We start from the raw sequence: 12,167 nt of genomic DNA on the forward strand, positions 1-12,167 counted from the left end.
CTTTGCAGAAATGTCTGTTCATGTCCTCTGCCCATTTTTTGATTGGATTGTTTGTTGTTTGGGTGTTGAGTTTGCTAAGTTCCTTATCATAGTTTGAATGTTCTTGAACGTTCTCTGTAATGTGGAACGTGAGGGGCTGGGCCATGGGAAGGGGCAGGTGGTGACAGAATGGTTTTCAGGAAAGCAGGGCACTGCGGGAAGAGGCCTGGTGGAACCAGGGGCAGGGCCAGCCCTTCCTGCATGGGGGAACCCTGTCCCGTGGGGCCCCAGACCTCAGCAGCTTGCCTGTGGACAGAGACTAACCCAAGAGCCCTCTTTCTAGGAAGGATGAGGCAGGAGGGAGAGTGAGACAAGATAATGAAGTTTCTGAAAGGGGATGGTTAAAGTTATGGGCTGTGGATTCCAGCCTGAGTCGGGAGGTTCCAGAAAGAGACAGACAGGGCAAACTCTAAGCAGGAAGAATCCAGAGTCTAGCTCAAAGGTGTGCAGGGGTTCAAAGGCAGAGCCGGCTGAGCAGTGAGCCGGCTGCAGCTGCGGACGTGCGTCCTCGAGGAGGACTCACGACTGCAGCAGGCAGGGTGAAGAAGCTGTTTGTGCAGCAGGTGCCGCAGCGCGGGATGAAGGGAGTGAGACGCCGCGAAACCACACGGGGGGAGGGGTACGCCGCTCGCACCCGCTAACCAGCACGTGCTACTCCTTCCAGAATATGACTCTAGACCATTCCTTATTCCACTCAGTTTTCCTGCAAGTTCCCTGACTGGTCCCTCGGAAAAAAAACTTGATTTGCTGAGAAAAGAAAAAAAAAGGAAAAAAGCAGCTCCCTCCGGGGAGAGGGGTCATGCTCTACAGTGACTTAGTCACAGCTGGGAATGGGCGTCCGTTACCGACCACCTGACTCACATACAGTAAACGTGTAGATCCTTCTCTAAATTCCCAAAAGGTAGGAAGAGCCACAGTGAGCAAAAAACCCCACACGTCCATTTTAAAGGAGTGCCCCGTCTACACCGAGGACAGCAGAGGACGTGACCTCGCGCTCCCCGCACAGCCGCGTGCCCATGGGCCCCCGAGGCACGGCGCCCTCCACGTGCCACTCAGTGATACGCTCTTACCTGGATGGCGAGGGCTCGAGCTACCAGGCCGCGCAGGTACTGTAAGGGATCTTCAGGGCCTTCCCACTTGCTCTGCCAGGCGAGAGGGCACTGCAACCAAGAAAGGGTCCAAGTTAAGTTTACGTGGGTAGTTACATATAGAAGACCTTTAACACTCATGTCATGCGGAGATATTTTGGCATGATCCACATTATGTGGAGCATGAATGCATTTCCATAAGGTACATCTGCTTTCCTTTGATCTTATTATAATAAAAATAAAAGACAAACAGAATGAATTAATCTGTTTCTCTAAAAGGATATTGTTCTGATTTGGCTATTGTTGACGCGGCTATAAACATGGGGGTGTGCACCTCTTCAGTCGCAAGTTCTGTGTCCTTTTGGTAAATACCTAGGAGTGCGATTGCTGGACGGAGGGTAGCTCTGTATGACGACAGATGCATGGATAAAGAGAAGGTGGCCTGTGCAGACAACGGAATATTACTCGGCCCTTAAACGGAATGAGACCTTGCCATTTACAATGACATGGATGGAACTAGAGGGTATTAAGCTGAGCGACATAAGTCGGTCGGAGAAAGAGAAATACCATGTGATTTCACCATACGTGGACTTTAAGAAACAAACAGGTGAACACAGGGGAAGGGTAAAAGACAGAGAGAAGGAAACCATAAGAGATGCTTGACTACAGGGACTGTAGTGCTGACGGGGGAGGAGACCGAAGGGGTGGGCTGGATGGGGGCTGGGCATCAAGGAGACACTGGTCGCATGAGCCCTGGGTGGTGCGTGTAAGTGATGGACCACTAAATTCTACTCCTGAAACCAATTTTACCACGTACGTTAACTAACTAGAATTTAAATAGAAACTTGAAAAAATAGGATTTTTTAAAGTAACATTCTTGAAACAGGCAAACCGCTATGTACAAAGGAGCAAACTGTGTTTTCTTAAAACAACATCTGGCGCACAAAGAAATGAAATTAAATCAGACAAGTTCACTTTGTAAGTGGTAAAGATTAAAAAAAAGAAGTCTTGGTTCCTTCAGAATTTCTTCAGACTCTAAACAGAGAAGTATAATGGAAATTTCATCCCCCAAACCACCTTGAACTACATGATGAAACAAGAAATTTTAAAAGTACTCTCTATTAAAGTTAAATAGAGGTAAATACAACCATTCCAAAAAAGTTATCTTTTAAATACTGACCTTCTACTAACTGGTATTCTCACGAATACATACTTTTTTACTTTACAATATTCTTTAAGTTCATGTTCATCATCATACTTTTTCTACGAGGGTTTGCTGGACTTTCCAAACATTATATAAATATTCAAACTTCTTAAGTGTATTAATAGTAAGTAATTATTATTACTTAGGAGAATAATATAAGGAGAAAACATCAATTTCATACCCCCAAGCACTGCCTGATTACACAGTAAAGAAACAACACCAGGGAATAGACCAACAACGCATGGAAAACAGAAATTATAAGATGACGGGAATTCACAGCCTAAAAGAGCCTTAGAAATATCTGGTTTAATGACTTCACATGTGTGAAGTAAGCTTTCCTCATAATATGGCAGAAAAGTGCCCGAGCGGTGCTCTGAACTAAGACAGGTGTAGTGGTTTTCAAACAGGTCCCCAAGGGTCCAAGGCTTCTTGCCCAGAGACCTAATGGAGTGCCCCTCTCCTTAAATAAGGGTCCCGTGAGCACGGCAGTGGTGACCCCGTGCCAGTCTCCAGGTCCAGGCCGTAAGAAATCAGGGGCACCTGGGAGGCTCAGTGGGTTAAGCCTCTGCCTCCGGCTCAGGTCATGATCTCAGGGTCCTGGGATGGAGGCCCGCATCAGGCTCTCTGCTCAGCGGGGAGCCTGCTTCCCCCTCTCTCTCTGCCTGCCTCTCTGCCTGCTTGTGACCTCTGTCTGTCCAATCAATCAATCGATTAATCAGATGCTGCTATCTCCTATCTTGGGAGACTTGTGATCTTGGAACCATCCACTGGATCTTGAAGCCCAGTTTTGGGAGAGGCCCCCATGGAGATGGCTGGAGATTCCTGGTTCTCCGTCAGCACTGACCCGCCGGCCGCGTGCACTGCGGTGTGGAGGGGACAAGCTGTCTTCACCAAACCCAACCCACATCTCAGGTTTCCAAGCTTAAAATAAAGGAGTTTCTACAATGACATTCTAAGCCTGCAGGTGTTGGTAGACTCTGCCGTATGGTGAGGGACTGATGGGGATTTTGGCATCCTCCCATGAAGAGATGAGGCCCCTGTCCCCTCCCCATGAGTACGAGCTTGGTGACAACTACAATCCTGCCGGTGTGATGCGGCCTCACATTCAGGGTTCAGGTCTAGGCCTTCACAGGTTAGCAGCTCTCCTGCTCTGCTTCCTGGGGTGCGAGCTCTCAGAGCCAGGATCTAATGGGGCACGGAAGCGAAGCAGGGGGACCGGGGAGGGATGTGCGTACAAGGGGCACCCATGGCCTCCAGCCACCCGTCCGGCTGAGCACCCACCCCACTGCCAGCCATCAGCACCAACTGGCCAGCCCCGTGACGTGCAGCCAGCGAGCAGGTCCTCCCACTGGAAGCTGAGCCCAGACCAGCCTGCGCGCCAGACCCAGCCACAGGCGCTACCTTGCGCAGGCGCTACCTAACCAACTCCCCTTGCTTTCAGCCAGTAAGTCTCAGGGAGGTCCACCAGGTGGCAATTAATAACTGATACCCCAGGTTGTCATGTTCTCGGTATTACGCTTTCCTGCTGCAGAAAGATAGCTTCTTCGTGGCGTGTGTTACATAAAGTGGCACGTCACTGCGATGGGGAAGCTCTAAGATGCTCCTGGTGACCCTGCCACTGGGTGTCCATGCCCTGGTGGATGCCCTCGCCTGGAGCAGGACTGGGTCTAGTGACGTGACTTGAACGTGCTGCGGTGCCACCGGGCGACGAGGCTCCTGCTAGCCCGCTCCCTCAGTCGCCCCCAACCCTGCTCTCTGTGTCTGCCGTGCTGGGCGCTTCCGGACCAAGCTGCCCGTGGAGCGAGGAGCTGACGGCGTGTGGCAGCAGTCAGCAGGGACCCGCCGGCTGCCAGGCTGTGCGTCCCTCAGAGACAGTGATGACGGCAGCCCAGATGACACCTGACTGCAGGGTGTGGGGGGCAAACCGTCAGTTAACGTTCAAGGTCCTTCTGTTCATCAGCTGAGCGATTACTGTGTACAGTGCTAATCTCAGAACAGCGCAGGGAGGTCGGGAGTACTTAGGAGACCTTTTCAAGAACAAAAGAGCTGGTGAGCACCATTCCTCCCCTCCACACAGCAGCTTGCACGCGCTGACACCAGGGGAGCGAGCGAGCACTGTCCACCGAGCCTGCTGGAGACGCCGTAGCTCCTGCGAGCGAGCGAGCACTGTCCACCGAGCCTGCCCGCAGCAGCATCCTCCCGAAGCCTGGCCGTGGCCACGCTGACGGGGCAGCAGCACTATCCCAGGGAGAAGGGGCAATGACCACACACGCCAGCAGGACGGCAGCCCCCGAGGTGGGCTGGGGCAGGCATCTGGTCTGACGACAGGCCCCACCCACCGAAGAAACCCCAGGGGACAACGACAGGAAAGCGCCCTGCAGCTGGGCGCTACCACAGCTCTGGAAAACATCTGGCCTGACCCGAAAGTGAAAAGGACGATTCCAGAATACACATGCACGCTTACATTCAATGCGCCATCCTTACAATGACCAAGACATGGAAGGAACCCACGTGCGCATCAATGGACGAGTGGATAAGGAGCTGCCACAATCTCTGTCCAGAATGTTACTGCGTCTTGAAAAAGAAGGAACCTATTTGGGACAATAGGGTGAACCTAGAGGCTATTAAACTAGATATAATTATTATAATGTATGATTTTACCTCTGTGTGGAATCTAAAAAACAACAAACGGATGAAAACAGAAACAGACCCATAAATACAGAGAACAAACAGGCAGTTGCTGGGGGAGAGGAAGGGTAGGGGGTGAGAAAGTACGACCTGGAGGGTGACTAATGTAGTATGTATACTAAAAAAGCCTGAATAATACAAATAAAATAAAAGGTACAATCTTACAGTTATAAAATAAATAAGACATGGGGGTGCAATGTACGGAATAAGGAACACAGTTACTATGGTGACAGCTTTGGATGGGGACGGGAGGTCACTTCCTAATGCATGTAAATGGCAATCGCTACACGTACACAGGAAACCAGACTCTGTCAAGTTCAAATATCAAGAATGTGTCACATAGCATGTTTGGACATTTCTATAGAAACAATTAAACGTAAGCCTCAGAATGCACAGACCTGCACCCCTGGGGCAAATAATACATTATATGTTAATAAAAATAATTAATTTTAAAAGGTTAAAAATGATTAAATCCAGGAAGTTGTAGTAAAGGCTGTGATGTAACGTACGAGAGTTGTGTGGGACCTCAGCAAGGGCAGAAAGAACGGGAGGGAGCGAGTGCCGCGGACACCACCTGGACGCCACCTCTGTGCACAGTGGTGCTGGTGCGTGGGCGGCCCCGTCCCCGTGCCCCTCACGATGACCCTCAGGAGCAAGGACTCCTCCCGCTGCCCTGTCACAGAGGACGAACGGGGCACAGGGACAGGAGAGCCCGGCCGGAGCAGGTGAAGCCAGGAACAGGTGAAGGCCACACCCACGGTGCAGCCCAGACCACCTCACTCCCGGGTCTGCGTGTCTGTCAGCACCGATCCTTCCCATCCTGCTCCACGCCCCCGGCGCCACGTGAGGTTCAACGCAAGACAACTACGAATCGGGAGTTAAAAACTGTAATGATGGGAAAACTAAGGCTCAGAACAGGTTAACTTACCAGTTTTTTTTTCTAAACTACATGTTATAGAAGTGAGCCCCAGATTAAACCAAAACAGGACCTCTTTCTGCTCCTGACCTTCCCAACAGATGTCACAGAAGCAGAGCAGCGGAGGGGCCGCTCTTCACGCCCTGCCCCTCCAAGCACCAGTCAAGTACACGGTTACTCAGCAAGCTACCCAGCCACTGTCTGTCAGTCACTCATTAGGTGCTCTGGTCACACGATGACAACACCCCCGTTCGTGACAGCCTCTGCGAGGAGGCAGGGACACAGAAGAGACAGTGCGGTCTGTACCGCCAGCTCCCCGTCAACACAGGAACCGTGCTCAGGAAACACCAGGCTAGCGTCCACCGCGTCCACACTGCCCACGAGGGCAAGCATCACGGAAGGCTTTCTGGTGAGATAACACCGGGTAGATCTCGAGGGATAAACAGTCTACACTCTGGGAGAGAAAGACAGTAGGAAAAGGGAGGACAATTAATATGGGAGACATTAATTAAGGGTCAGACCAAGAGGCTCTTTGGAGTCTACACTAAGGAGTTTGATCAGGAAAGCAAGGATAAGACCCAATTAAGCTTGAACCGGGCATGGGACACAATCCGACTTGAATGGGAGAGAGATTACCCGGTAGATGCAGGAAGAAGTGCACTTGGGCATGAACATGGTGGCAGGAAGGGAGTCGGGAAGCTGCCGTGCTACATGAGCCAGGAGCCAGTGAGGACGGCCACTGGCCCGAGAGGAAACCCGTGAGGACAGCAAACACGGCTGCAGCCTGGGCCCGGCCGGGGCGGGCGCTGGTCCGAGCGTGGGACCTCCATGCGCAGCTCTCCCCTTCAGAACGACCCTCGGATGGAGGCATCACCATGAGCCACGTTACAAACATTTAGAAACCGAGCGAGGGGAAGTTTAAGTGGCCTGAACAAGAAAGTACTGTAGTATCATCTTGGATATCTTCATCTCTCCTCTACAATTTCAGTGTCGATTACATGAACCTTAAACATGGCACCACGCTGAGTGACTCATTTTCCTCGTGTGTTGAACAGTGTAGCTGTCTCTCAGACTGCCAAACCCCGTCCCTGCACTCGGAAAAGCCAAGTGCTGACGTCCGCCTGTGCGGGGGATACCAGTAACCCACGGCACGCACCTGCTGAGGTCACAGGTACTGTCTGGAAAGCTTCCGTGGACTCGAGTCTCCTGGAGTCCCCGAACCTGGGAGGCAGCCTCGTAACTAAGGCTTACTCAAGCACTAGAAGCTGCAATGAGATGTTATAATGTGTGCGGGTAAAAAACATTCGGTTCAAAATTGGTTTTGAAAAAGGGGGAAAAGAAAAAGAAAAAACCTAGTTCAGTCTAATTCCAACTGTGGATGACATGGTTGACTCTAGTACAGTTTACAACTTATAACTAACTCCTACACTACCCATAACTTACAAGTTTAGAAATCACTTAAAATCTGTTTCACAAACATAGACAGCATTAGAGAATGACATTTCAGATGGATTAAGACACCAACAGTAACGGTCTTACTATAGGTACGTGAGGAAGTGAAACTCAGTACTTTGTGATAAAAGTTACAATAGTTCCAATTTAATCCAACTAAGACCGTTGCTTAGCTACCAGGATTTCACTTTTCTTACTAATATAGAAAAAGAAATTGCAGGACAGCACCTACAAACGAAGGACTTTCCGCTCCAAGAGAGGTATTGAATGGGATTATTTCCATAAATATGAATGCCACCATCAAAAGTCTTCTTATTGGAGTGGGGCAGAGGCTGCAGGAGGGTCTAGAGCTCACCTCCTCCCACAGACACACCACGGCAACAAATGCATGGGATGCACCTGATTCTGAAAATGACCCGAAGACCGGCAGGGCAGACTGCCACAGCTAAAGACAGAAAGGGGTCACTTCAACGAGGTCAGCAAGAGCAAAAGTGCAATCAGGTACCAACCCTCCCCGCACCGTGGTGACCCAGAAGCAGGAGGATATCCCAGGTGCAGAGGAGTGATGGGATCAAGCCCATCAAGGAGCGTCCCCAGCCCGGGGTTCTTGCACCAAGGAGAAACACCCCCACAATGTCTGACTTTGAAAATCCCTGGTGTGTAACCATGGGAGAGTCAGAGGGCCACAGGAAACCGGGTCTCCACTCCCAAAGGGTCAGTGCTCTCTCTCTCTCTCTGCCCGAGACTCAGCAAGCAAGCAGCAGTTTCCAAAGTGCCTGGGGCTTCTTTATGGCCTTATTTTAGGACATGTGCTGGAGGGGCAGGGATCTGGAGAAGCTTTCCCAAGAACTGGAAGTGCAGGTGGGCACCAGGTCTGTCGCTCTCCTTTAGCCCCGCTGGCCACAGGCTTCTGGGAGCCAATGCAGACTCTCCCCGTTTACTGTGCTTGCACAGCTTCTTCAGCCGGGTGTCCTCTGCGGGCCCACCCCACCCAACTTGGCGGCCCGGGCAGATGCCACTCCCAAGTGTCTCCCACCCCACCACACCCAGGGAGTAGCCCTGGCCAGAAGTGGCACCCTCCACAGGGACTGCTGCCCTGCGGGGGCAGGGAGGGGGTTAAGGAGCCAGCAGGAGCCACAGCCGAGCTTCCACTCAGCTGCATGGGAAGTTGCCCACCCCCCCCAAACACAAATCCTTATGACCAGAGTTCCTACAGTTAAGCCTCACCCAAGGCACCTAGGGCAAGACTTGCCCATACTGTGACCAGTCACAGCAGACAGCTGAACTGAGGGCCTGCTCAGCCCAGCAGAGCCCCATGCAGCGGTCATAGCCCCGCCACCACAGGAGGGAGCCTACAGCCCACAAGGGGACACCTCTGCAGCACCTGGTTCTGGGGACCAGTGGGGAATGAGCTAGCAGGCACCACAGGACACCTTGTACAAAGGCCCACTACTTTCAAGACCAGGACACATAGCTGACCTATACACTACATAGTGACAAACAGAGAGAGTTAAAATACAGAGACAGAAGAATAGGATCCAAATGGAAGAATGATACAAAATCCCAGAAAAAGAGTTACATGAAATGGAGATAAGCAATCTGCCTGATAGGGAGTTCAAAGTAATAGCCATAAAGGTATTTGCTAGACTGGACAGGTGAAAACTTCAATAAAAAAATAGAAAATATAAAAAAGGATCACCAGAGCTGAAAATATAATAACTAAAATGAAAAGCACACTAGAGGGGATCATCCACACACTAGAGGATGCAGAACGGATTAGCGATCTGCAGACAGAGTGGTAGGAGGCAACAGGGTGAACAGCCAAAATATGAATAAATAAATAAATAAAAGGAAGAAGAACAACAACAAAAATAAGGAGCAGTTAAGGATATCTACAACAACATCAAGAGTCATAATATTCACAACACAGGAGTCCCAAAAGGAGAAGAGAGAAAAGGAAGAAAATAGACTTGGAGAAATAATAGCCGAACATAACCCTAAACTGAGAAGGAAACACAGAGAATTACACACAATGAACCCAGAGGCCCACATCAAGACACATAATAATTAAAATGCCAAAAATAAAAGATGAAGAGAGAGTCTTGAAAGCGGCATGAGAGAAACAACTAGTTACATACAAAGGAACTCCTATAAGGCTATGATTTGATTTTTTGACAGAAACTTTGCAGACTAGAAGGGAGTGGTAAGATATATTCAAAGTGCTAATAGGAAAAACCTGTAGCCAAAAATACTCTACCTGGTAAGATTATCATTTAGAATTAAAGGAGAAAGAGTGTCTCTCAGATAAACAAAAGTTAAGGGAGTTTACAACCACCAACCAGGCCTTACCAAAAATGTTCAAGAAACTTCTTCAAGTAAAAAATTGTGAAATGGAAAAATTTCACTGGTAAAAGCAAACTCAGAGTAAAGGTAGTAAATTAATCACTTATAAAGTCCATTTGAAGGTTAAAATACGAATGTAATAAAGTCAACTGTATCTACAAAAATTAGTCAAAGGACCACAATTAAAAAGCTATAAATTATAACATATAGGTAAAATGTGGAGGGGGTTGTAAAATGTACTGCTTTTAGAATGTGTTCAAACTTAAGTGACTTAATATACAATTTAATATACTCTGCTATTCATACAGGATATTATCTATCAACCCAATGTAAAATGTACTGCTTTTAGAATGTGTTCAAACTTAAGTGACTTAATATACAACTTAATATACTCTGCTATTCATACAGGATATTATCTATCAACCCAATGGTAACCACAAAAAGAAGGCATAAAAGAGAGGCACATGGGGCGCCTGGGTGGCTCAGTGGGTTAAAGCCTCTGCCTTCAGCTCAGGTCATGGTCTCAGGGTCCTGGGATCGAGCCCCACATCGGGCTCTCTGCTCAGCAGGGAGCCTGCTTCCCCCTCTGTCTCTGCCTGTCTCTCTGCCTACTTGTGATCTCTGTCTGTCACGTAAATAAAATCTTTAAAAAAAAAAAAAGGCACAAAAATGAAAGAGAAATAAATCCAAGCCTTACACTAAAGAAAGTCATGAATCAAAAGGGAAAAGAGAGAAGGAACAGAAAAGAATTACAAAACAATCAACAAAACAGCAGTAAGTACAAAGCTATAAATAATTGCTTAAAATGTAACTGGATTAAAGGCTCCATTCAAAAGACAAAGGGTGTCAGAATGGATAAAAAACAAGACCCATCTTTATGCTGCCTGCAAGAGACTCATTTCAGACCTAACAACACACAGAGACAGAAAGTGAAGGATGGAAGAAGATACATGATGCAGACAGAATGAAAATTTTAAAAAAAGGAGGGCAGCAATACTCTATCATACAAAATACACTTCAAAACAAAGACTGTAAGAAAAGACAAAGAAGTGTATTGCATAATGATAAGGATCAATCCAACAAGAAAACACAAAACCTGTAAACACCTTTACACCCCCATAAGGACATGTAAATATATAAAGGAACCATTAACAGACAAAGAGGGAGACACTGACAGATACGGGGCTTTAATACACTACTTACATCAATGGGCAGATCATCCAGGTAGAAAGTCAATAAAGGAACACTGGCCTTGAGCAACATATTAGGTCAGATGGGTTTAAGAGATACAGACAGAGGCTTCCATTCAAAAATGCAGACACTCACTCTCCAAAGGCACACGGAACATCCTCCAGAACAGATCACACATGAGGCTACAAAACAAGTCTCAATACATTAAGAAAGCTGGAATCATGTCAAGCATCTTTTCCAATCACAATGGTATGAAACTAGAAATCACACAAAAAACACCCTGAAAAGCACACACACGTGGAATCTCAACAACCAAAGGCTCAGTGAGAAACAGAGATCATCAAATACCCGGAGACAAATCGACGTGGTAGCAGCATGATCCCAAACCTCTGAGACACAGCGAAACAGCTTCGAAGAAGCAACTTTACAGTGTTAAAGGCTTCCTTCAAGAAACAATAAAAATCCCAAACAACCTAACCTTATACCTAAAGGAACAATAACAACCAACATAACCCAAAGTTAATGGAAGGAAAGAAATAATAAAGATCGGAGGGGAATAAATGAAAGAGATTAAAAAAAAAAAAAAGCAAAGGTCAATAAAATTAAGGGCTTGTTCTTTTTTTCAAAAAAGATAAACAAAATTGATAAACTGTTAGGCTGACTCATTAAGGAAAGAAAAAAAAACAGACAGTATTCAAATATTATTGGAAATGGATGAGTAGAAGTTGCACCCTATGCCACAACAATACAAAGGAGTGCAAGAGACTACTCCAAAAAACTATATGCCAGCAAATTGGACAACCTAGAAGGAATAAATTTCTAGAAACATATATTCTTCAAAGACCAACTTAGGAAAAAAACCAGAAAATCTGAACAGACCAATAACTAGCAACAAAATTGAATCAGCAATCAAAAATCTCCCAACAAAAGTCTAGGACCAGATGGCTTCACAGGTGGATTTTACCATTTAAAAAAGAGTTAATATTCTCAAACTATTCCAAAAAATAAAGAGTAAAGAATACTTCTAAATTCATTCTATGAGGTCAGCTTAAACCACACAAAGATATTATGAAAGAAAGAAAAAGAATGAATGAAAGAAAAGAAAAGAAAGAAAAAGAAAGGAAAGGAAAGGAAAAAGAAAAGAAAAATACAGGGCAATATCACTGGTGAACACGGATGCAAAAATCTTCAACAAAATATCAGCAAACCAAATTCAACAATACATTAAAATAATCATTCACCAAGA

General features: G+C 47.2%; 1 protein-coding gene across 4 annotated transcripts in view; it reads right to left on the minus strand.

Moving 5' to 3' along the window:
• DYNC2H1 (dynein cytoplasmic 2 heavy chain 1) overlaps window positions 1–12,167 on the minus strand; it is a 269,900-nt gene that overhangs the window by 45,387 nt on the left and 212,346 nt on the right. For all 4 annotated transcript variants that reach the window (XM_046014703.1, XM_046014702.1, XM_046014701.1 and 1 more), the window contains one exon: window positions 1,110–1,199. In XM_046014703.1, coding sequence (XP_045870659.1) covers window positions 1,110–1,199 — 90 coding nt within the window. The remainder of the gene's footprint in view (window positions 1–1,109; window positions 1,200–12,167) is intronic.

Source organism: Meles meles, chromosome 8, assembly GCF_922984935.1.
Source record: "Meles meles chromosome 8, mMelMel3.1 paternal haplotype, whole genome shotgun sequence".
Lineage (NCBI taxonomy): Eukaryota > Metazoa > Chordata > Mammalia > Carnivora > Mustelidae > Meles > Meles meles.